This window comes from Epinephelus lanceolatus, chromosome 3, assembly GCF_041903045.1.
Source record: "Epinephelus lanceolatus isolate andai-2023 chromosome 3, ASM4190304v1, whole genome shotgun sequence".
In the NCBI taxonomy this organism is placed as follows: Eukaryota; Metazoa; Chordata; class Actinopteri; order Perciformes; family Serranidae; genus Epinephelus; species Epinephelus lanceolatus.
The window spans coordinates 34,348,729-34,374,887 of NC_135736.1; the positions used below are offsets into that span (position 1 = coordinate 34,348,729).

The following is a 26,159-nucleotide window of genomic DNA, read 5'->3' on the forward strand; positions in this document are numbered from 1 at the left end:
CTTCTGAAAAAGAATTTGATTTACTGTGGGGTTGATTGGTTCTGTTGCCAGGGATTAGTAACAGGTAAATAGGTAACTGTTTCCTGAAAGGCTCACCATGGCAACTTAAAAGATTATGAATATCAGCATATCATCTCTCAAGAGAATTTGGAAAAGACTCACATTTCTCAGAGGCAGCCAGTATTATTTTTAACACTTACGTTTTAATAAATTGTTGTCTGTTTACCCATAATGCACTGTACCATCAAAGGAACTTACCTTCCCACTCATGAGTCCCGAAAACAACATGACACACATTTGATGGACAAGCATGTGGAAGGAAAATCCCATCTCCAAGTTGTGGACTGTATCAGGCTCACACAGTTCTTGAGTGAAAAAAAAAAAATCTCTCCCTCATTTTCAATCTCCATCTTTTCTTCTCTCTCTCTCCATATGTTAGTGCTTTGAGAGTTCATCGTAACGCAGACGTGTCAAAGACGATGAAGTCCCTGGGTGTTGCAGTTTAAAGGTAAGTCGTAATTTATATCCTGTGTCTTATTGTTGTAGTTTTGGCCAGTGCTTAATTTGTAAAATTAGAAGTTGGGGAACACTTTGAGCCTCTGAGAGAGCAGTGTTCCCCCACTCCCAAAAGTGGGGTAACACCTTTTTTAAGCGGCACCCAAGCCGCCTCACTGCGCAACTCCGAATGGAATGGTTGTGACATCTAGTGTTGTCACGGTACCGAAATTGGGACCCACGGTACGATACCAGTGAAAGTATCATGGTTCTGAGTAGTATCACGATACCACAGCAAAAATGAGGCAGATGTGCCTTTTGTCATTTATAAAAAGATAAATCACTTTCCTATAACACATCAATGATATTTCAATGGAATAAATTACTTATTGACTTATTCAAACTTCAAAAACAGCATCAATAAGTGATTAACATAGGGGGGATCAAAATAAAATAAATAAATAAAATAAAAATCAACCAGCCACCCTCCTCCCCTGAGTAGAGAACAGTCCCTAAAGTGCGGTGAGGTTTGTGGGCCGTTACCTGCCACAAAGAGAGAAATGTGAACGGCTCATTTCTCCTCTGACATGCCACATACCTGTGTGCCGCCATGGCTTGGTTGTCCAGGTACTACTGGGCAGTCATGACGCCAACGAAAGAGGAAATTAGGCTACTGGACCTGGAGTTGGACTTCTCTGTTGCCGGTAAGCCGTCTTGTGCCGCAGAGCCGCCATAGGCTATTTGACCGCTGTATTCCTGTCTGTGACCCCCGTTCAACCCACAACCGGCAGGATTCGCCTTTCGTTTCTGCTGCTGGTTGAAATCTGTACTCGCACAGCGTGCTGAATGATTTATTTTGCTGGCAGAAAACTATTTTTAGTCGCAAATGCGAGTAAAATGCTCGCACGTAGAGCTCTGTGGAAAACAAATCACTGCTGACAAGTAAAAAGAAATAAATAATAACTTTCACTGCTCAAAGATACTCACATGTCTGGAAAACAAACTACTACAGCAGCATATTGAGTGCCAGGTGGCCAGCGCACGCTGTTATTGGACGGCGCATGGACACTCACCCTCTTGCGATTGGACTTTGAACTTATCCCATTAATCCACAGTAGTGATACGTTCTGGCTCAAATTAAGTACTGGTTTTGGCCAATGGTTCTATCAGTTATATTATGGGTTCTATTATGGGTATAGTTGTACCCAGTGGTGTAGTGGTAGTTGGTGAGGTGGGTGTACTAAGTAGATAAGTAGGTTACTGAGGAGGACGTAGGTACACTTTTCTTTATGCCTTTTTGGCTGATAGTTGGGAATGCTGTAAGAAAAAGAGGTGGGTAGACTCTGTATACCTGCATATACCCCCCATTATGCCACTGATTGTACCCACCAAATCTATGGAAACACAGCAACAGCGAAAGAAACAGCAGATGATCAGACAGGCTGTCAACAAGTTAATAATTTAGCCAGTTTATCTGAACCACTTCATTCTGAGGTACAACAAGAAGTGATAGCACACAACATGTCGGTGATAATTAGGATAGGGTATGGCATTGCGTTGGGATCAAGAATGGTCCTTCTAACTTGTAGAAAGTCAGCAGCCAGACATCTCCATTATTTGCTTAGGAGCTGCTGAGATTGTCACTGCAATGAGAATAGCTGGTCCATCTATACAGGTCACCTTAAATGAGCCTGGTGAGGTTTCAATGGGAGGCTAGCTTCGCTTGCTAACTTTGCTCACTAACTCCGGGGCTAAGTCCTTTAATTTTAATCAGCAAGACACGGGAGCTAGGCTTGGGTCTTTTTGATGACACACTCACCACACACACAATCTGGCACCAAAATGAAGCACCGAAGTCTGCGTTATGATTCAATGGAATAGGTACCGGTAGTGAAGGAACTAGGTTTTGGTACCCAACCCTAATAATTCCCCATCTCGAAAACTGTGTGCATGATCAACTATGGTAAAATTGTTTGGGGAACAACTTTGCTGTTTGCCTTTGCTTGTTCTTACAATAAGTTAGAGTAATCAAATGGATAGTTGATTACGCTACTTGTGTTTCCTGCTCCTTCTGAATTATTTTCAGCAGTGTCACCATATTCCCAGATCTTAGTAATTAACTCAAATAAGACCCAAACTGCAAAATGCAAAATACATTAGGAATGGATGTGTTCACCTTCGTGTAACAAATATTAGCAAATTAATTTGCATATGATTTTTTTGTCTTTTAAACAGCAAACAAGTGTATATATGTACATACACTATAGTAGGATATGCACACAAGCTGTTTACCCAGCAATCATCATTAGTATTAGACATTAGCACTTGTTTCTGTAATGACAATAATAGAAAAACACACACATTAATTTTGATCCCTTTCTGTTTAGATGCTGTCACTGTATAATATGTGTGAGAGCTGCATAGCAAAGTGTTTTGGTCACACCATATAGTCTATGAGTGGACGAGGATCAGGAAGACAGGGACAGTGCTGGCAGTTTGCTATCCTCTGTGTGCTTATACTGTAGATGGGTACTGGTACTTTGAGTCATCAGGCAGACAGTATAATTTGCAGTCAACATCATCTAATTAGCACCCTTCAGTTCACATAAATTCCATCTCCCAGAAAACAAATGCGTTGATGTACAAAAATACATTTATTTGAAACAATTTCAAAATGACAGTTTCTTTACCGTAGAAATATCCAAATAAGGATGAAACAGAACATTACTGATGATGCATGCATTGTAGATTTTTGTGCACTGAAGAACATTACAATGCTTATGCCTTCTGAAATATCACGAAAGCAAGATTCTCTTTCATTTTTCAATTATGGATATCCCCTGGATCTGGATCTTACAGTATAATGTGGCATTTAAGATATCAGATGAGACAGCAATTTCCAGTGATCAAAGTGTTGACTGAATGAACAATGGAGAAACGTCCCAAAGTGTATGAGTTTCTTTTACTGGTGACAGTTGAAATATGTCTGTGCAGATGTAGACCCTTTATCAGCTGACGTCATCAAAAATATGCGCACGCATGTTGGCAACAGAAGTGGTGTTTTGTCCCAGCCAACCAGACGAGTTGGCACGTCTTAAACAATGATTTAAAGCTGCTACCCGCATTAAAATGTCTGACATGTTGTATGTTTGGTTGTCAGAATTGATATTCCAACAGTGGACTCAAGTTCTACAGAGTTCTGACAGGATCATGACCATCAGAACAACCCTGTTTCGTTTAACAAGTGACCGTTCTTACTAGTGACTTAGCCGAATGCATTATGGGTGCACGTAATGATGGCCTTACACGTAGCCTTTCATTTTACTACAGTCAGTTTTAAATCTGTGTTAATTATCTTTACCAACCATTTACGTGAATTACTACGATAACTTAAAGTGTAAATGACCTGACATGACTTCATCACTCTGATCACTCTAGCCAAATTTGGGTAGGTGAAGAGAGGCAATTGTTCCCAGAACTGATTATCAGTAACAGGAAACAGCAGCTTAAGTGACAGGAAACACCTTTTAATGTATATTGGAAAGCTTGTAGGAATGTCAACTGAGACTGCTTGTTTGTCAGACAATATAAATTGTCATGATGTACAAATCATGAGTAGACCCTCAAACGTTCAGTCCTGTGCTTTGTGTCTCTTTATTCTGCAACACATCAGTTAACATGATCACTTGTTAAACCCCAACAAAGGCTGCAAGCTATTGCAAGCTATTGAATGAGTTTGCCACCACTGGACTGCGGACATGATCAAAAATTCTCACGTTACACTAAAACAGAAGCAGAATGTATGTTAGCATAACAACTATATCATCAAGCTCTGAACTATGCTAGCATCACCTAGTTGTTGGTGTCAGAGATGGCAGAGCTCATTGGTGAATGAAATTCCGATCGGCGGTTCAGCTCAGTTCACACAAAGAGAAACGGAAGTGCGGAAACGGCTAAAGTCAAGAGGTTGTGAGATTGAAACAAACTTATCATAAAAGTAAAGATTGTATTTTTAGCCATTGAGCACTTTGGCAGAAACGTTTGGTAATTGCTTGAGTTATTGTTTGCTAGTGCACGGTAAATATCCTTTGTCCTTTCAGTACTGGGTTGTATTGTGCTAACTGGCTAGGTAGCGTCTTGATTCCTACCTGTTGGTCTTCCGGTTTCTCTTTTTGAATGACAGAACACAACTAGCGTGGAGTGTTATTTCCTCTCACGCAGGCGCAAAACGTACATGCTAGTCGGCTGTTGGCTGTAGACTTTGTGGTGTGTTCAGTGCAACTTTGTAGCAGAGACAAAGGCTATGCGAGGTTCTGCAGTAGTTGGCCACTAGTTCTTTGATGTCTGATTTGGTTTGCTGGGCCTTTAGATACACAACTCCAATTCTGTATCTTGGTATTTGACATTATTTACATTACCAAAGATAACACTGTCGTAATCATCTATTAACTTGTATGCTGGTAATTCCTCGCTGGTGTACATGCTAGGTTTCTCTATCAAATTCTAGCGTGTATTCTGCCACTGAGTATTGGGCCTCTTGCTTATGTCTGGTATCCACTCACTAACAGCACACAGATCTGGAAGTTGGTCACCATCTGTCAATGTCAATTTGTTTAGGTAGCATTTGTGATCCTTGGTGCATAGCTTCACAAGACATTGCACCCAGCCATACTTCTGTTGCCATATTGCATGTGCAGACTTATGTACGTCATGATTGTTTACAAACTGTAGAAGGGTCTATAAAGCACGACATTGTCAGTAGCTATTCTTTTGTTTTCTTTACAGACTTTTAAAGAGTACCAAGTTCTTACACACCAACAGCTGCTACAAAGTATTATGGCCTGGCTATGAACAAGTGTATTCATCATACATTCTTTACAATCTCAAAGGGTCCAAGAGGAAAAAAAGAAAAGAAATACACTAAAAGTATGGTTTTAGTTGTGCTCAGCACAAACTTTCTGATAGTTCTTTTTCTGTTTCTCCTAATCCTGTTTTGCTAATAAGACTCAGAACAACTACGGCATTGTGACACCATCAAAGCCCCCAACCGAAGTAAATCCAGCCAAGCAAACAACCCTTTGCTTGTGACATGTGTTGAATACAACAAAGCTACAAAACAATGTTTGTTCAGTGTGTTTTCTGTCTGCAGTAACAAGACTTGGCTTGGCTGTTTGGTTTGAGATGAAAACGCTTTGTTCAAGGTAATGCATATGTGATGTGACAGCTTATATCTTTGTACAGTGTTCCCCTGCCCCTCGCTTCTCCTGTAAGTGCTGTTTATTTGAGTTGAGCATTGTGGGAAAGCTCTGCATGGGGTGTCCTCTGCTCAGCTGTCCAGCTTTCTCTGATTATTGTCATGTTGGATACCAGGAAGCCTACGGGAGTCAACCCGAGGCCACTCAGTTTGCTTTTGTAGGCCCAGATAACACAGCGCCAGTGGAGACTTGCATGCTGGGAGGACGCTACTCCCTCATTTCAAACTAAACGCAAAGCAATGAGTCAAGTGTTGGGTTGTAAAATGAGCCTGATGGCACCAGGGAGAGTGGATTAATTACATCAACCCAGCCCGGTTGCACTGTGTCTGCTCTGTTCGTACACTGTGTGATGTTTAAATGAACGCAAACTGCTCCACTCTCAATATTTAGAGACAATATTCTGTTGTTTTTTTTCTTCAGATGAACGAAAAGGCTTGTGAGACTACTTTAGCCGTCAAATATAAAACACTCCCTTAAGCTGCATGGAGCAGACACCCCAAAACCCTGAGCAAGGGACCAAATGAGAAACACTGCACTGAAGGGTTCATTCCAAGTTACTGTTATATCCATGCATAAACAAAATGATAGTAAAGTAATACATCTGATCATAAAGAATTTTGGATATTCTCTGTTCAATATAGCATGGGCAATGAGATATCCTCTAAAATATCTAGATTCTATCATCCTTCTTAGAGTTGGGTTTTGATAGCATTAGGTGTAGCCTTAAAGATGTGTGAGAAACCTGGATTAATTAATAACTAAAACTCAAAGATTCAGTTCAAATCAGTCACCACCCTTTAAGGCAGAAACACTGCCGATTTTAGTGGACGTCTAATTAATGTTGTAGCAACTTGGAAATGAGATGAGCAGCTGAAGATACGAAATGTTGATTAAGTGTATTTGATACACTGGTTGTAACCTAGTTAATGTGCACACTTTACTTTTTTACAAGCTACTTGGTCTAATTAGGTCCCAAGTTCTGATTATTAAGTTAACAAGCTTTAATATTGATAAGGAATGCATGAATGTTTAACTAGGAATATCAAGGCCCAAACACATTGAAAGCCATTACTGACGCACCTCAAGTGATGTTTGTCAATTGATGCTCCAGAAGAAGTAGCCAGAAGAAAATGTTTGTATTGCACACTTCTGCAAACAACAAATATGTTACATTTGCACGTTTCATTCGTGTCATATTATTGTTTGTGACGTAGTATAAAAGCTGACTTGTCATTGGGAGGTGGACTGGGTAGTGGATGGCATGTCACATTGGCAAGATGCCTGCCAAGCTGCAGCTGCAGCGTTTCCCAGCGGCGTCCCAGCCACCAAATGTGGGTGTGTTAAGCTACAATGTGACCTTTTCCTAACCATAATCAAGTGGTTTTTGTGCATTAACAGAACCTTTCACTACAACGTTTCTGAGAACCGTTCAATGCATGACCTACAAAATAATGTACAAATGACCATATCTGTAATTTGTAGAAACGCTCAATGGGAACATTTTTTCTGGCAACTGGGTTGCCATGGTGCACTGCATGTATCAGTTTTGAAATGCCAACACCACAGAACCATTATTATATAAATAGGTCTTTATCTGAGAAAATAAAACATAAATATCAGCTAGAGCCAGCTAACAACGTCAAGTGTGCTAATGTCACAAATGTTTTGAACATTACTCTTGCAAGGTGATAAAACAAGACCAAGGACCTTTTCACACCTGAAAGTCAGAACCATTTGATCCGGTTAGTTGTGGTTTCACACTGCAGTGATGCTAGCGCAAGAACTATACATCACATACCATCACACATGCCGTAGGAGCCACAGATTTTATTCGTGGACCAACTGAAACCTCACTGTACATTTACTACCATGAGACAAATTTACTGCTAATTTTCCTCTCTGCTCTGAGCACATTTACTCTCCATCTCTCTTTCTCTCTCTTTACACTGAGCTATGCCTTAAAGGAGCTAAGCTACTAAGAACTTCCTGTAATTGGTCCGAAAGTCCAAACCATCCAAAAATGGCTTTCAGATATAAATGACCATGATTCCCTTTGATGCAGACTGAGGCCACCTCTTTTCGTCAGACTAAGGTTTGGCTATTCAGTCCTGACTGTAGTCCAGGGGAGGTTTCTCACCTTTAACTTTGGTTTAGATGAAACTGAAAATTCTCAAAGTCCGGACCAAATGAGGTAGGTGTGAAAGGGCCCTAAGAGTCTACAGCCATTCCTGCAGTTCTGTGAGGCTGTACTTAGAACAGCTGGGCTTTGAACCAATAGCCAATGCAAAATATGCAAACATGCTCAGTGTTTACATGTTTACCATCTCAGTTTAGCATGTTATCATCTTAACATTTGCTAATTAGCACTAAACACAAATTAGCCTACAGCTGAGACTGATTGTAATGTTTTTAGTTTTGCAGGTGTTTGGTCATAAATCAAAGAGTTGGATGAATAGAAGTTCTGACCTGATACTGGTGCTACATAAAAAGCGAAGAGATCATCAAGGTTTAGAGCATATCTTGAGGGGAACATAAATATCAGAATCATTTCATTACAACCCATCCAGTAGTTGCTGACACATTCCAATTAAAACCACTGTGTAAATCTCATGGTGGCGAAACATTATATGTCAGAGAATCACAAGGGTCATTTCAGTTCATACTCTAAGCACCACGAATGTCCATTCACAGTTTCATAGCAATCTATTCAGTAGTTAATATGTTTCCATATTTTCAATGGACCAATTGATTAACAGACAGCCTAAAAGACCTTAAATGTAAGGGGCCCGACACTAAGACAACAGTCGGCCAGTGGTTAATGGTCGGCCATTAGTGAACGCCTGTCACCCCAGTGTTTGGGGTGTGTCCCGCACCGTTGGCCATCTTTGGCCCTTGTTGGCTATATTTTTGATGATTCAGCATGCTGAGTCAGTGTCAGAAATTGCAGAGTCCTGTCAGTGAATGAAGTCACTCTGATTGGCAGTTCAGCTCAGGGCACAAGCAGAGAAACCGAATTGAGCAAAGTATTGTTTTGTGTTATTGTTTGGAAGTGCACAGTAAATATGCTTTGTTCTTTCAACATCAGGTTGTGTTGTTGATGCGCTAACTGGCTAACTAGTGTCTTGAATCTGTTCTGTTGGTCTTTTGGATTCCCTTTTTGAGGGACGAATACAGACTACCTCGGCCTCCTGGTACTGTATAAAGAGTTATTTCCTCTCATGTAGGCACAGAATGTACGTGCTAGATGGCTGTTGATCGTAGCCTTTATGTGTGTTTAAGCACAACATCTTGGCCAAGACAGAGAAGACTTGAGGCAACGCAGCAGTAAGCTTTTAACACTGCTAGTTCTTTGAAGTCTGTTTGGTGTGTCTGGGCCTTAAGAAGAACAAGAACTGAATCCAGCTCTCGGAACCCAACCCTTTGCCTACTGGTATTTTAGAGGATATACACATTTAGAATTCTGGAACAAATAGCATCATGGTTCTCCCAACATGTCAGTTTTGTGAATTTGATCTCTGGTAGCTACAGTTTGATACTACCCGTAGTGACTGATTCAGCTTTTGTTCTGAGGCGAAATCAGAGCTATTAGAGCCTTGTCTTGGTAGAAAAATGTGATAAAAAGATGGCAAATAATGTTTGGCTCAGATAGTTTAAAAACTGTCATCTGTGTAAAAATGTCTGAATTCTATTGATGCCTATATGTTTAATGAAAATATAAACATATTGATCATGATCATGTTGATCCTTTTCATTCCATTTCCAGGGAAATGGTGGGAAGTTAAATCTATAATATGCCATTAAAGTTCTACCTGCATTAACAGATAGACCCTTTCTACTAGATACATATTGCCCGACAGCAACTGAAGAAAATGAGAGAGCAAAACAGAAGTCTGGGCAAAATCAGTTGGGCTCTTTTGATGACTGATTAGAAAATAACTATTTACAACACTTGCTTATCTACAACACAGAAATCGTGTCCTCAATAAGAACATGCACAAGTCGAGGACCTTAGCAAAACAAAGTTGAGTTCTTTAAGTAATGTTTGACTTTTAACACACGTTCAAAAACAGATCGTTGTCAGATCCGTTGTCGCCATGGTACTCAAGACTACGAGCATGTAGAAAGTAATAATATATACATTTAACAGAACAGATGATAATATTGTACATTTCAATAATATTCCCTGTTTGATTGAAGACTCAGACATTATAGTCTATATATAGGCAGAAATGATTTTCAAAGCAAACTCCTTAGGAAATTTACATAACTCTTCATAGGTTCTGACGAAAGATATTTCACTCTGCAAATGTCATTATGTAGCTTATACATCCACAAAACTGAATAAGTTTTGCCAGTAATTACAATGATCTCATTGAGTAAATTGACATTTGCTGCATGGATGTTGTTGAACGAGGCGTCCGTGCAAGTCTGTATAAATGAGGTCCCTTAGAAAACTATTAACATCAGTTGTGTTGAGAATTACAAAACAGAAAAAGAGAACCCCCGACACTGTAATACTTCGCTCTGTACATAAACTGTTGCTCTCCGGCTTTACACACTAGTACAGTTTGGAATCTCCCTTGTGCTCTCGCAGGCATTTCCAACTCCCCCTGAGCAGAAACAGATGAAACACAAGAAGAAAAACAAGCAAAGAACAAAGACAGTTAGTACTGTAGTCTGCATCGGCACTTTAGTGCCTGTAAAACAAATAACTTCTCTGACATTGACACCTCATGTTAATTACTGAAATGTTGTTTTATCAAAGGCTCTGCAGCTGTTAAATTGCAAAGAAGTTAGAAAGTAAGCCATTATGAAAATTTGTCTTTTTAATATGATACCTTTAGCAGGATGAATGGAAAAATACAGAGTGAATAGGCTACATTTCTGTTTTGATATGTATTATTTATAGGCATGACAGAAGCTGTTAATTCCAGCTCAATAGTTTGAATGAATGGACAGAACCAATGTACAGTTTAAAGATTTTACACATATGATGTCATCACAGGCCATTGGGGTTATTTCGGCTTGGTTTTGGACACCACAAAGTTGTAAGAACGCCTGCTAGCAAAGTATGGGTGTTGAATTTGAAAGTTGTGGGTTTTTACTAGGCAGGTTGTAATAAAAGACAGTCATGAGTTATGGGAAATGTAGTGTCCAGTGATTCTGGAGCTGGACCCAAATTAGGGACTAAAAATGAGGATATCTTTCCTCTTCTGCACTGATTATGATCATTCCTTTTAAAATACGTCTCCCCTCACTTTATGGAAGTGCAACACTAAATCACTGCAGCACCCCTTTAGTAATTTAATATTGCCGCAATCCATTGTCTTGGAACATAAAAAAAAAAAGACTTTCGACACAGAAAAGTGGAACAGTTATTAAAGTCGGAGTTTCAAGTCGGAAACTCTGGTTAGATTCATCCAGCCCGAGTTTGCAGATATAAACACACTTGAAATCACAGCAACATGGTGGCTGTGGAAGTTCAAACTATTTTGCTTGGCAGCTGTTTACACAGTTTTTCAATGGTATTTTACTAAGCAACGACGAGCAAGACAGTTGTCTTACTTTACACACTGTTTAGGTCAATTACCACAGTGCATTAGTGAAGAGAAGCGGTGGGCGCAGGGTGTTCTCTGATACCCGTGCCAAAACGATGCCTGAACTGATGCTTAAAAAACTAACAGGAAAAAAAAAGCACAAAACTACGGTCAAGGACATTAAGGAACAGCTTTTTTATTGCAAAGGCAAATTTGAATATGAAATTGAATAATATATTACCTCTGACAGTTTAAAGTAGATGGAAAGATAGGACTTAGTACAAAACACTTTTAACAAATTTAGATAACCTAACCCAACTACAATAATTTTATACTGAATAACAGTTACTGGACTAATAACAACAAAATACATTTTGAGTTGGATTAATAATTGTCTTCCTATTTCGGGAGACAGGCGTTTCTCCATTTTCTGTTTGGGAGCAGCTGAGATTGTCACTATAATCACAATAGTTGGTCTGTCGTAACTGAGCCTGGTCAGGTTCCAATAGAAGGCGAACTTTGCATACTAACTTCGAGGCTAACACCCTTTAATAAGCAGATGGCAGGCAAGAGACATGAACTTGCCTTGTTTCTTAAGGAGTTGTAGCATTTCTTCACTGACAAATAGCCTAAACTGTACACACACTGCACTGCCACATGTACTCTCTACTCCGGTCACCATAGCCTCACTGTCAAGTCAGCAGCACACATATGTTCTCCTTCTCTTGTTCGACTGCACAAAGGCACCGGAAACCGCACTGCGACCACTATGACCTCTGGTAGGTACCGGTCGTATAGATTTTCAGTACCCAACCCTACTTTAGATGCTTGTAAAGCTCTGACAGAGACTTGCCATACAAACATTAGTCTGCTGCGGGTGCTTGTGTTTTCCTGACCAGATGCATGAATACGCATTTAGATCAGAAGTCAGGAATACCGACTCGAAATTATCAACTTCCAACTTGCAATGGATTGCAGCATATGCCTTTGAGGGATGCAAATAAGTATTGATTTTAATATCAAATAATTTTCCTGATTTATCAACTAATTATTTGGTCTTTAGAAGTCCAAAACCCAAAGATAGTCAGTATGCTGTTAAAGAACGTAAAGAAAAGCAGCAAATCCTCTAAATTTTAAGTTCCATAGCACTTCTAATGGTAAAAACTCAAAACTGTACCTACTATATACTACTGTTACTCCCAGACTGTGGAACAGTCAGAACCCTCACTATTAAATCTTCCTCTTCTGCTACCATTTTTAAATCTTGCCTATTTTCTTTAAGCTTGTGGGAACACATTTGTTAATCAAGTTACATATTTTCTTCTATTATATTCTGTTTGTCTAGTGTATTTTTAAACTGTGGAATTATTGTAATTTTATGTATTTTTAGCTTCTTAATATAGCACTCTAATCAGCATTTATTATTATATTTTCCTGTATGTAAAACAACCTCTTATACCACCGTCAAGCCGAGTTGCTACGTGATTTCATAACTGACTGAATCTACTCTGTGGATGATTATGGGTTGTATGCAAAAAAATAACAATGGGTGTTGAGCTGAAAAAAAAAAAACAAAAATTAAAAAATTCAGCTGGAAATAAGGCGGAATACTGATGGCCTTGGTGCTTGGGGGTGTCCACAACTGTGTAAGACTTGTTTCATTTCTCTATAGTTATTCTGAATTTTAACACCTACGTCAGACTCAGCTTTCTAAGAGTCAAATCATCCAGGAACTGCACTTGCCAGATGACCTGTACTGCCTTCTCTTGGTAAAGCTGCAAAACAGACTCTGTGCATCATATAAGGTCAAAGCGAGCATGCAGTATTCAGGCAGTTTGCTTTTTGTTATTTCGTGCTGGACTGAAATATTCTTTTTAAGTAAGTCATATTGTAACCCAATAGTTAAGTGATTAAGACTGCTGCCTCGGTGCTGTCTCTGGCCTTTGGAATCCTGAGGCCGCATGCTTAAACATGTTGGTTGTATTAATTATTCATTGTTCTCAGTACTGCAAGCCTTGCTGGAATCTATTCTTTACTATGTTAAAACCCATCCAGGACTGTCTCTACTCTGCGGCTCCCTCTGCTTTCCTTTTCTTTGAATAATTAAAAATGCTATAAGGAGATTAAGTTGCCAATTCTCTGGTTAAAAATAATTCAAATTCAATAGCTAAAGTATGCCTGGGGGGTGAATCTGCACATTTATGCTGTGTGGTGCCATGCTGACTTTCACTCCAAACCATTTCCAAAAGCAGAGAAACACATCCTTTCTCAGATCAGGACATCAAAATCCCACTCGAGGAATGTTTTTACAGGTAACAGTAGAGATGTCAATTTTGGTTTGTTTTGTTATTGAATTGAGTTATTTTTTTAATAAACAATGCAAAAAAAACCCTAAAATACGAGGCCTTTCCTTTTGGTCCTGCACTCCATTGACTCAGTGAGCTTTTGCTCCTCAACCAAAGCTCTATCCATTTACAGGAAGTGACATTTTAATATTTTGTGATGTAAATGTCTTGCCTTTGATTTTATTTTCTGTTGGCTTTGCTGACAGACAGCCAGCTGGCTGCATTAATATGTGGAAAGTAGTGCCAACTGCCCACCCTCTGGTCTCCACTGGTTAGGTAACGTTGGCATTGGCCGCCCACGTCAGGTGGGAGCTAAGTTAGCTGGTGGTGCACCTCATTTACGATAACCACTGGCAATGCTGTGCTTGTGGCGGGATGGCATTGCTGCGCACACATGGTGCCCACCCTCCAGTCTATCCCCTGGTCACCCTGGTGAGTAAGCAGCTTCATTTTGAGCATTTTAGCATTGTTAGCCATGTTAGCACCAGTAGCTGTGCTGACACTGCTAACGTTGCTAGCAGTGATGCTAAAGGGGGGTTTGCAGCTTAAAACTGAGCCGAGACTGAAAACTGAGCACAAAGTAGCACGATATTGAAATTTTTGCCGATATCCGATATGCCAATCTAAAACAACTTATTCAGCCGATAACCAATACTGATATCGATAAATCCACTTTTCCCCCTCCTAATAAGTCTCTTCTGTAGTTGAAATAATATCATAATATGCATGCATACTTTTTTACTTTATACAACTATTTGCCAATATATTGACGTACCAATGTTATCGGCATGTTGGCCAATTCCGATAGTTCAATTTAAAGCAAATATTTGCCAATAATGATGACGTGTCAATGTTTTCATGCATTCCTAGCACAAAGATTTCACAACAACACTGTTGGGTCAGGATGGCTAACAGTAATCGTTGAATAAGTGGCAAGACTAGCTAGCTGTCAACCGACCTGGCTGGTGCACAGTACAGAGCAGCCAAAGCTAATGCTAGCTAACCTGTTGAGACCACATGGTCAGCAGTGGGCACTTTGTTTCCTCATGATAATGCGACTAGCCGGCTGTCTGTCTTCCACCTGATCTGGGTGGTGCATAGTGCAGTTAACTGTGCTGTGACATGTGTAACTGGTCAAAAATATTCTCAGCAATTATGGTTAACCATTGACTTCCCTAGTTAACAGTAATGTCAGCAAGAAACATTTTGATTCCAAACATCATTTAATGTGAATACGATAGCTCATCACTTACTTTTGACCCTGGCATCCAGTTCCTTCTCCATGAGTTCTTTGGATGTGGAGAACTCACTCAGAGTGATTTTAGGCGTGCTGTCGCCCGGGCCCACTGAGCCAATCATCTCCTGCTCCTTCTCCTGGTTCACCTCAGCATATATGTTGATCCAAGGTATTTTTCTAAAGGTTTCCAAAAGAAGAGATTGACAAATGAGCCTCAAAATGATGTTAGAAAAGTATCGAATGGCAACATTTTTCTGGAAAATAAATGAAACAATCTTTCGTTGAATGAAAGCAAAAACTTTTTTTGTTGTAAGTCATTATTTTCACAACTCTAACTAAAGTAGTTTTACCTAATTTGCTTACTTTGAGATGACAAGCGCTTCTCTGTAACCTCAAACACAGTAGTTCTGTTTACTCGCGCTATGGGCATTCCAACTTTCAAAGTTGTCCTGACTATAATTATACCTCAGTAACTAATCTATAGGCAAATTACAGTAACACTGGTATCTTTTCCCATCTGCATTTATAACACCTAATATACATCTTTATTGAGTCACTATCCAATTTATTTCCAATTACTATTCATTTTGGTTATTAATTGCTCTGTTTTGTCAACTGTGAGATTTCTTGAAAAATGCATCCTCTTTAGACTAATGGGAAAAAATTCATATCCATAATTAATGACAGCTTTTCCATTTCCCTCCGAGTTTTCAAGAGAATAATTTTGAGTATGAATAATTTATTCAGCAAATAACAGCCGAGGCACAGCAACCGCATATTAAACCATTTAATGGTCGTTTTCTCTGCATTTTATCACTGATTGGTACATGTGCCTCATGCATTGGAATCCTGCTAGACAACCTCTAGGGGGACTTGTCAAATCAAATTTCCAAACACGACTGATTGATTGGTCCAGACTGTGCTCATCTGGTATCATCAATAATAGATAATATGGTAATAGATATATACTAGGGTTCTATATGATATGTGCAGCAGGTGGAAGTAATCACAGACGTGTGTACCTCTTGAATTTGTAGATGAGGAACACTGCTAGGCCCAGGAACACCACTGATAGCAGCATCAGCATAGCCGAGCTGCTGTGTCTGGGGTTGGAGTCCACCAAGGGTGCTGTGGGAGCGGGAGAGAGGACAGGGAATATCATTACTTGTCTGCCTTTCTGTTTGTTTGGTTTCAACTTCTACCACAACCTGCCAAGAGTAGCCATTTGGGTAACTGTGATGTAAAGTAATGCACAATATCCCTGGTATAAGTGCAGTAAGTAGGCCTATGTAAAGTAAGGTTGTTGGAAGTCCTAATTGTATAGTCACTCATTAATTTTCTGTAACCACTTATGCTGTTAAGGTTCCCAGGGGGGGCTGGAGCCTGGAGCTGACATTGGGTGACAGACGGGGTACACCCTGGACAGGTCGCCAGACTATCACAGTGTTGACACACAGAGGCAGACAACCATTCACACTCACATTCACACCTACGGGCAATTTAGAGTCACCAGTTAACCTGCATGTCTTTGGACTGTGGGAGGAAGCTGGAGCACCCTGAGAAAAGCTTGCTAACACAGGGAGAACATGCAAACTCCGCACAGAAGGGCTCCCCCACCCTGGCTTCATCATTTTAGCTAGTTTAGCACGTGGCTACATCTAGTGTATTTACATATATCACTATAATGCCCTTTTAAATCATGTAGTTTGGAAGATACTGTGCCCCTGCCCTTTGCTCTGATTATTGCCCTGTATGGTTATTTAATCCTATGTGGTGAGACCAAAGACAATAAACTCCCTAACTTTATAACACGTTAAGTAAAGCAATTTAAAACATAAAATGACAAAACCTAAAACCTAATCACATATTACGGGTATCACAACAGTGGTTATCAACTGTCTTTGTTAACCCTTCTTCATCAGGCTCTGTGTGCGTTCCCATAAAAGGGGGTGTTTGACATCATTCTCCTACAGCACAAAAGGAACGATTGTGTGCTACATACTTCAGTCAAAAGAAACAGGTGGTTATTATTGATAACTATCAAGAGTGTATAAAAAAAAAATTAAAGCAAAAAAACACTGTTGCTGTAAATAATGCAAGAGAGGCTTGCTGGCAGAAAATTGCCAGTTGTATAGATCTGAAAGTTAATATATTTATTTTTGACGTGACAACTGCACACTCAACATTATTGTCCAACAATGAAGGATAGGTGGAAATCATTTAATTTATGGCTGAATCACAATGAAATTCATTTTGTTGATTGCCTATTATCTGTGATAAATACCAATAGACTAATGCATGTTCTAATGTGTGTGTTCTGTTAGCTGTAACCAGCAGTGTGAAGCAGACTATGCTTGCTGTGCCTTCATCATTCTGTCAGTGTACGGATGAAACGCAGTGTGAAATTTAAAGTGTTAATATTACCTAAAGCTCCACCATACTACACAAGTGACAAAAATAATTTTCATGTTTCTCTAAGGCTCCAGTGGTGATATGTAGGTGCAATCTGCTGCATTTATGACCCCAGAGAATCCTGTATGTTACCTTGGGCTGAACAATATATCCTATTTTTTTTTTTTTTTTTTTAATTATAATCACAATGTTTACTTGTAAAGTAAACACATTGCAAAAGACCACAATTTTGCACTTGGAATATGCTAACACCGAATTAAATTACACTCTTTCTGTAGGTGCTGTTTTTGTCTGATATGTGTCATGCAGTTAACTCTCTGGCCAATCAGACAGAGCTCTTGCCATTGTGAGATCTCTATACACTCTCTCCCTCCAAAGAGAAGCTTTTTTTTCCCAAGCCGTAACTCTCAACATAAACTCCTCCCTCCTGTTCTTCCTGAATATAACTTCCTCTGAAGCAAGCGATCTAGCCAGGTTAGATGAGAGCCACCTTTCCTTGCTTACCCACTAGTCGCCCTGTGTATTACACCCCTCTGATATATTCACACATCAAAGTGGATTTCAAGGATTTCTTAAAAAACAAAAAACAGTGTATAGACTTACGCAAAAGTAATCCCTCTTAGTCATCACTTATAACCCATTAGTATTGTGTGGCAGTGTATTTATCTGCAGAGACTCCTGCCTGTATTTTCTTCGATTTGTTTTGCTGTGTTCTGGACATTTCAGCCAATATGAGTGCAGGTGAAGTTGCACCATAGACAGTGAGCTTAGATTCTCTGCCCGAGCCTGAACCCGATCTGGACTGGGTCGGGCCATAATTTCCCGCCACTATCCTCGCACACGTGAGTTGTCGACGGTGACATTGTGTGTGTCGGCTTCGTGGAGTGTACCAAGTGCAGCACGATGCTGGTATATGACAGCAAGAAGACGGGGACCTTGACACTTAAGAGGCACATGACAAATGCTTGCCATGGAAAGAAAGACCATAGTCAGCCTTCAGTGTCCACGTTCGTATCCTTAAAAAAATGTCGGGTTTAAACCAGGCTCAGGCTCATAATTACAGTTAAAGGGACGGGCAGGGCCGGGCTTGGACAGAACATGCACGGGCTCGGGTGGGGTCGGGCTGGATTTTTTGGGCCCGATCTAAGCTCTAATCCAAAAGGTAGCTAGGAAAATCACTAACACAACATTCAAAACAAAACAAAAAAACACAAATATAGTGATGTGAGACCCTAAACGGACAAAGCTTTAGGGGCTGTACAAATGCTGCGTATTTTGTGCCCTCAAAGTCATTGTTTTAAATGCAGATGCACGGCAGGCGCACTTAAACACCAGAGCGATGCTGTCACAGCATTTGTGCGTTCCTGAGCGCCTATTTCCCAAGTTGCGACGGCTGCCCCCCGAGATAGTTCAACTTTTGGAACGCAGCAGCACGCATCGCATATCATGTAATGACAACCAACCAATCACAGCTGTCAGATATCTTTCCCATCTTCCGTAAATATCAGTCTGTGATAAATATGGAGAAGTTGGTCATTTTGGTGCAGAGCCACCCAGAGCTTTACATCTGTCCCATGGAAGATAGGCCTACACACTTATAAACAGTGCCTGAAAGAAGATCAGCTCTGCACTCAGGATTTGGCTATGATATAGTACTTGTTAAGACTGCTTAGCAACCTCAGATGCAACCTGTCGCTGCACTCTTAAAAGCTGGCTCAAAAAAGGCACAAAAGTAGTGCCCAGTGCCCGACCTCGCGTTTTCCAGACGGTTAAAGACGTGGCATGTGAAGGAGAGGATGGGGATCAAGAGTAACTCAGAATTGGCCTGTTTTCTGTTGAGAAGGTAGGTACCAGGGGTTAATGTAGCTTGCTAAAGCATTAGCTTTTCCATTACAACAAATGCAACGTTCCTAGAATAGTTGCTTCCAGTGTATGCACATGCAGTGTTGGGAGGAGGGGCCAAGCTTGTTGCGTTCACAAACAGTAACAGACAATTCCTGCATAGCATACCTTTAAATATCTGCTTATGTTTACATTGTGTCTCACTGAAACTCAACTGGTGTTTCCTTAGAGGAGCTGTAAGCGTTATTCACAACACATCTATGATTCAGAGTCTGAGCTGGAGTTGCCTGCACGTGGCTCCCAATGTGGAGGCGTCCATTACTAAAATACTAAATATTTAACTAATGTTTTAATATTTTAAATCCTGCATTGTTTACATCCATGTTTGCAAGCTTTCAGCCTTTTCCATCGCTATATTTGCAGGTGCATTGCTATGCTGTTGATTAGCAGAGTAGTGAAGAACAGGTAGCAGGAACATGTATCATGTTAGTACAATACAACCAAAATGGGGGTGTGAAAACATTGCTTCATGGCACTACTAGAGGTCAAAAACTCTGCGGGGAATCTTGATTCAGGACTATATATACATAGGGTATACGTGTATACACATGTAAATACTATAAATGCTTATACATTCAACAGAAGAATGGGCATAGTGTTTAAAACTTTTCGTTGTCATTGGTTTCTCATCTTTCTCATTTTCCTGACTGCACATTTACATTAACTCAGCTTCTGACATGATATAAAACCCATTCACCAGTAAATGCATTCCCCTGCTGATTATTAGCATTGTATATGTATATGACAATGTTAATGCAATATGAAATGATGCTCTTATTCTTAATATTTCAAATGTCATAAGTTCTGGTAGCGTGAAATTGCTGTTTCTATTGCTGGGCAAAGCAAGTGACAGTGGCAGGTAACTCTTCCATCTCAGGTGGATTTAAAATGGTTAAATGCACTTACATTTACCTCTAATACCAACCCAACCAAACAAGCACTCCCTATGGTTAATATCACACCATATGGTTTTGCTCACAAGGCGTCCACCTTAAATTCCTCTCATTATCCTGAAGAGTGCATTAATGTCTATCACTGCAGGAAAATCACACTGCACTTTCCCGACGTTTCTGTGCTACTCCCGAGCCCTTTAGCTCAGAGACAGCGGCGCGTGTGCTGCTGACCTTTCTGAAGCAGCTTGAAGGCTTTTTAGACCTTTTCTTGGGAGGTGAAATATAAAGAGGGATCCAGCTGGGTACACCTCTAATGTCATTAGATTGCAGCACACCACAGAACGTCACATCGCTGCACATGCCAGGCTGTTAATATCTAGCACTTTGAGCTACAGACAACTCATGGCTGTGTGCCTCCAGAGACTGTGTGCCTAATGAAACCAGCCAAGCAATGAATACAATGTAAGTGTTATCTGTCCAGTGGTGGAACACAGAAGTTGTTACGGACTACCAATACCAATAAAAAAGTCGAGGTCTCCAGACCAGCCATGTTATTTACAATCAATGTGCCTCCATGACTCCAGCATTGATTTGATACTTATAACAGCAATTTGTTTTTTGGCAGGGGTGCATTTCTGATGTTTCTGAATGTCGATCAACCAGCAGCCGGGGACTGAGCAGTGTTGTTGACTCTTTAAGCAATTCTGAATTCTGTCTCTGCCCTTAAATTTTACAGTGTTCTTTCTCAAGGACTAAATAATCAACATAATTATACTCAGTGTAACACTCATTTTGTGGTTGGATGGCGATACAAGAAATAGAACAGATGTTCAGCTTTTGATAGCAGGCATAAAAGATCGTCTCAAGGAGCTCCACTTAAAATCAAACCCCTCCCATACTCCCCTGTGTTCTTTTGCCTGGAAAGGAGGCAGACTGACAGGAATTTTAATTGGTGAACCAAAGAAATGTTCTTGTTGTCAAAACACGGTTACCACCGTTCTATTTTTTGACACTTCAAAATAGAAAAATAGAAAATAATAGGGCATAATTAAATCAACTGTGAAAGTTATGGTTGATAACTTAATGGAAGAATTGAAAGCAGTGAGAGTGAGTGTTTCTTACCCAGTGTTAACTGTGTGTTGTACACAATCACCCTTACTCCCGGCTTGAGCTCGAACTCCACCAAATTTTGATTCAGCGCACTTACAATTATATCCGATACCTGTTAGACACATAAAACATGGTGTTTTACACATAAAGAGCAGCTGCAGTCACCAATGTCTACGTAAAAGCAATCTATGTGATAGGATTTCAACAATTCATGATGCACAGTTCAATCATAGCCACCCATACCTGCTCTAGCTCTTCCTCACTCTTTTTCTTGACCTCCGTCTGGTTTTTGTGAGGTAACAGGAAGAGCTCAGCAGCTGTCGGAACTCCTGGGAACACGGCGACCAAGAGCTGCTCCTCCGGGAAGTCAGACACCTGTAACAAGGCAGAAAAATGCACCGTGACAGTGATTATGACAAATGGCTTCATCAGTTAAAAACATGTGGCTTTGTTCTGTGCCGGTGAAATCACACGATTACATCAGTTCACTCAGTCAGCTCACGTGGAGTGGGGTTATTTTGTGAGTGTAATGTACGTGCTGCGTTTGAACCGCATGCACAAGGAGGCACAGAGCTCAGCTCGGCAGGGAGTAGGGAGTGACGATAATAACCTCCCTCCGAAAGAAACATAGACCCGAGTACACTCTCATAATCAAAAGGGTGTGTTGGATATATGTTGCAGTGAGATGAGTATGCAGCGTGAATGTAGCAGCAGGTTTGAGTTGACTGTCTGAACTAGCTTTCAGGCTCCGCTTCATTTGGTGTGTGGTTGCTGTAGTCACTCCCTACTCCCATAAAATTCTTCACATATCTAATGCATTATCCATCAAAAGTTACTTTTATATCTTAAGAGGGTATCTAATTATGTACTCACACTTTCAGTCCACATATAATTACCTAAGTAGTGGCACTTAAGCTAGAAAAGCAGCAATAGATCAGGTATAGAAGACTGTTTTCAAGTAGCATAGTTTTCCTCCTCTTTATAAAGTTTTTGATGTCTTACATGCTATGCCTGTGTCACTACATGGAATTTATATTTCTAAGTATTTTACAGCTGAAGATGGTCTTCTCATAAAGCTAGGCTGTCTATGCAGCAGAAAGATGTAAATACTAGTAAAAAATTGGTGCTGCATGAGCTGAGAAAACGGAGAAAAGGGTCTGAATTTGCTTTTCCTCAAGAGGTAGAAAACCTACACCTACCAGAAATACACTGTACCTTATTGGACCAATAACAGTCCTACTGGTGGGTGATGTAATGCAAGCTTGGCTGTTTTTCCACAAGAAACAAAATGGCGGCCAGCTGCTAACAAACAATCTGGACTTGCAGTTCAGTGGTAGGATAAAATTAGCCTGGAAATCCAGACCCAAATCTAGAAAGATTTAGGGTCTGGCTATGAGTAATGCAAATGGCCCAACTCGAGGGGCGGCACCAAGCACGCATTTGAAAATATCACTGCATGCAATTGGATAACGCTACGACCAATCAGAACAATACACAGGGTGACGTATACGCTTAGCTACCAGCGGAGCTAACTGGTAGATTAGACTCTTGCCTTATCCGGTCGGCAAAACAGCAGAAACGTCCTTCTTGCAAAGGAAAGATTCGAGCGCCGTCTTCTGTTCCTCTTTTAGAGAAAAAGCCAAGTCTAGCTCGTTGATTGTAGCGGCCAAAGCCGTTTCAAACAACTGGTGTTCATCTGTAGCCATCTTGCAATGTTTACTGACTGATTCTGGACTTCGTCGTCGCAGCGCTGTCGTCATCTGTTTAGCTCGCCTCTGGCCCGCCTATATCAGATACACCGATGTGATTGGTGCAGCTTGGTTTCAAAGGCATAGGTAATGAGCATTATTACTGATTGCCAGAGTGACTCGCTGAGCAAATTCAAATTTTGCTCTAGCGAGAACTCTGGATTTCCAGGGTAGGATAAAATATGATTCTGAAAACATTTTAGGCGACAATCAGGCAACGCAGTTACAAAATATTGGTCGATATTTGATCAGTTTCACCATTTGATCTCCGTTTTCTTCAGAATCCATTATTTACAATACAGAAAATAGTACGGCAGACTAAAACCCCGAACAAAAAAATCAAGTACAGCATTTGAAATATTGCTATGTCGTTGTTGTTATGTGTTTTTTTTGTTTGTGTGTTTGAAAGCTGAAATCATACTAAGAGGAAACTGATACAGCTCTCCGACTACAACAAAAATTTTTCTTAATCAGTCAGCTCAAAACCTGAAATTGCACTTATTCAACTGTATCAACCCCAAGTTCACATGGCAATGTTTTGCAATCGAAATTTTTGGAGGAGTGCCAACTAGAACAACATGTTACACAATGAGGTGAATACACTTCCAGTAACATGGGAATCTGGTTTAAGAAATATATGATCTATAAAAACATGATGAACTACCACTTGTCCAACTGGATATTATCTTATAGGGACTCAGTACTGATGAGTTTGTTACCCTCTTTTCTTGTTTGTTGGTGTTCCCCAGTTCTTCTGCGCTGTGGGGAATAAGCGGGCTACAACATTTCTTCCTTCCTCTTCGTTTAATTTTTACAAATATGGCAAGACAACACATCCCAGTTTAGAGGTACGGCAACTTCCCTTCACTGTTAAGCACGAGGCACTCACTCTCTCAAGTATCACTCATAGCTGTCCCCACATAACAAGGGCAGGTGGGAACCAATTAGCTCATAACCAAGGGAACACAGTGACTCCACTTAAACACCGTACATGAAAACACAAATGACAACTTAAGTAATTAAAATAAGTCCAACATATAATATGTGCAGTAATTATGGTCACAAGTACATTAGTGTTTTGACCGAACTTGCTGGAAGGCTGGCAGTGAAGTAACTGAACTAACTACTCACTAGTGTCGCTTTGTTCTGCTTTATAACAGAAGAGAGGTAGAGATGGAGAGAGATGAAGAGAAAGACAGAGAGAATGGATGAAACACACAGATGGCAACAGAGTGAGAAAAACAAAGAGACCGCGTTGAATGCATAATCACCTTTATGTGTAGCTCACAACTGTAAGGGCCCTACTTTTAACAAGTTTAATTTTTTGGGACTGAACAGAGCTAATGTTTTTCAACTGGATATTCCTGTGATATTAAAATACCTATATGCTATTTACCTTCCATATGTTTTACCGTGTCATATAAATGTCACACTGCTTTTTGCATTGCCGTCCCTAAGCAGAACATCTGCATAAAAACAAGGGCGTAGCTTTCAGATGCTTCATCAAACACTTCATTTCCTGCATTTTGTTGAATGTTTATGCATCAATTCATGGTTAAAATGTCTTTATTTATGTAAAGGAAAACACAAACATCAGGCGGCAGATAATATTGAAATATAATGCAGAAATGTTCTCAGATATTCTGTAGTTTTCAAATATTTGTTCTCCTGTAAATCAACCTTTCTCATTTGATGTTATCCCTGCTGAGTCAGCACACATGTAGGCATGATACACTCTTCTGTCCTCTTTTGTGTCCTTTGTTTGGGAAGTTACCTCTTTAAATGTGCATGTGGCACCTTCACGTCAGTATTAATTTAGTTCATTTCAATTCAGCGAAATTTCTGCTCATGTTTAAAACTTTTTGCATTCAAAACCATCTGCCATGTGTTCTCTGAGAAGTTGCGAATACAGTCATAATTTAATGAGAATTAAGTCATAATATCTCAAGAAAAACCAGCCCTAGTCTGTTGCGCATTATGTTACTGCTGTGTTGCTACAGTAGTATCCCCTCCAGACTCTGGATGAGATGCTGCATGCGCTGCTCTTCATCAGAGGTGAAGAAGACCATTACAATTCCCAGTCTATCTTGCGTTGGCAGGCTCGAGACAGCTGTGTCTTTCATATCACTAAATAATCAGTGTGTTTAATTTGATACTGGAACCATAATGTTATGATCACAGAAGGCAAAGCACCTGCAAAATGACAGCCTGGATTGTCTTGTGCTCTAGCCTTGAGCTTTCTTGTCTGACAAAGTGCACCGCGTCGGTTCTGATTCATCCACAAGTTTCTCTGGCAATTATATCACTGCATGAAAAGCAGGCGGACACAAAGCGAACACCAGTAGAAGCTATTTCTCATCCAGTGGGAATGTGAGGGAGTTAACCCTTTGCATATCTGATGGAAATTATAGGCTTTTTGATCTAAATGCATATGCAATTAATATCAAATTAGTGGTGGGGAAATTTCAGATAATCAGAAAAGTGGTAGGGACATTTCCCCGCAGTCCCTACGAGAAGTTATGCCCATGTATACAAACATAACTTGTGGAAAATGAAGAGCATCTCCAGCCATGGGAAATGATTAATTTTTTTGCTATGATGGTTCCAGTGGTCGGTCAGTGTTGCTCTGGCACACTCAAGAATTTCAACAACTACTGGAGAGATTGCCATGAAATTTGGGACAGACATGGATCCCAGAGGATGAAGCCCAACAACTTTAGGGCACCCCTGACTTTTTGCAACTTTTTGCTTTGCAACAGGGTCCCTGTAATTGCTAAATTCCCCTCGGCATGCCATTTTATTGAGCATTCATCAATAAAACGCAAATCAACAATAATTGCCTATGCCAAAAAGCTTTAGCAACACATTTAACAGTGTTTAATGAAGGAGAACAGCTGTTTATCCAAATTTTGTGATTTTAAGTGTTCCTCTGTGGGTTGACGCTTGAAAATACATTCACACAAATCTGAAGAAAAAGACATTTTGGGGATAGATGGTTCTCACAGGACAGCGACATATGGAAAGGTTACAATAACTGTATGTCAATGTCCATAAACAAACAACAGACAACTATTTTGTGAAAGTTTTCTGGCTTTATCTCAATTTCCGAGGATGCCAAAAGCTTATTTTTCCTTTGGTAAAGAAACGGTAAAGCCAAACAAATGTATCTGTTTTTGTCTCCGGAAAAGCATTTTTTCAGCCCTTCCTCTTAACCAGTTTATACAA

At 40.2% G+C, this 26,159-nt stretch overlaps 1 protein-coding gene across 1 annotated transcript in view; it reads right to left on the reverse strand.

Annotated features, from left to right (window-relative positions):
* Positions 1 to 5,484: 5,484 nt before the first annotated feature.
* Positions 5,485 to 26,159, reverse strand: part of sorcs3a (sortilin related VPS10 domain containing receptor 3a) — a 324,139-nt gene continuing 303,464 nt past the window's right edge. The window contains exons 23-27 of the mRNA XM_033623946.2: positions 21,430 to 21,561; positions 21,199 to 21,298; positions 15,892 to 15,997; positions 14,886 to 15,046; positions 5,485 to 10,360 (exon numbers count right to left, since the gene is read on the reverse strand). Of these exons, the coding sequence (XP_033479837.2) occupies positions 10,302 to 10,360; positions 14,886 to 15,046; positions 15,892 to 15,997; positions 21,199 to 21,298; positions 21,430 to 21,561 (558 nt within the window). The 3' untranslated portion in view covers positions 5,485 to 10,301. The remainder of the gene's footprint in view (positions 10,361 to 14,885; positions 15,047 to 15,891; positions 15,998 to 21,198; positions 21,299 to 21,429; positions 21,562 to 26,159) is intronic.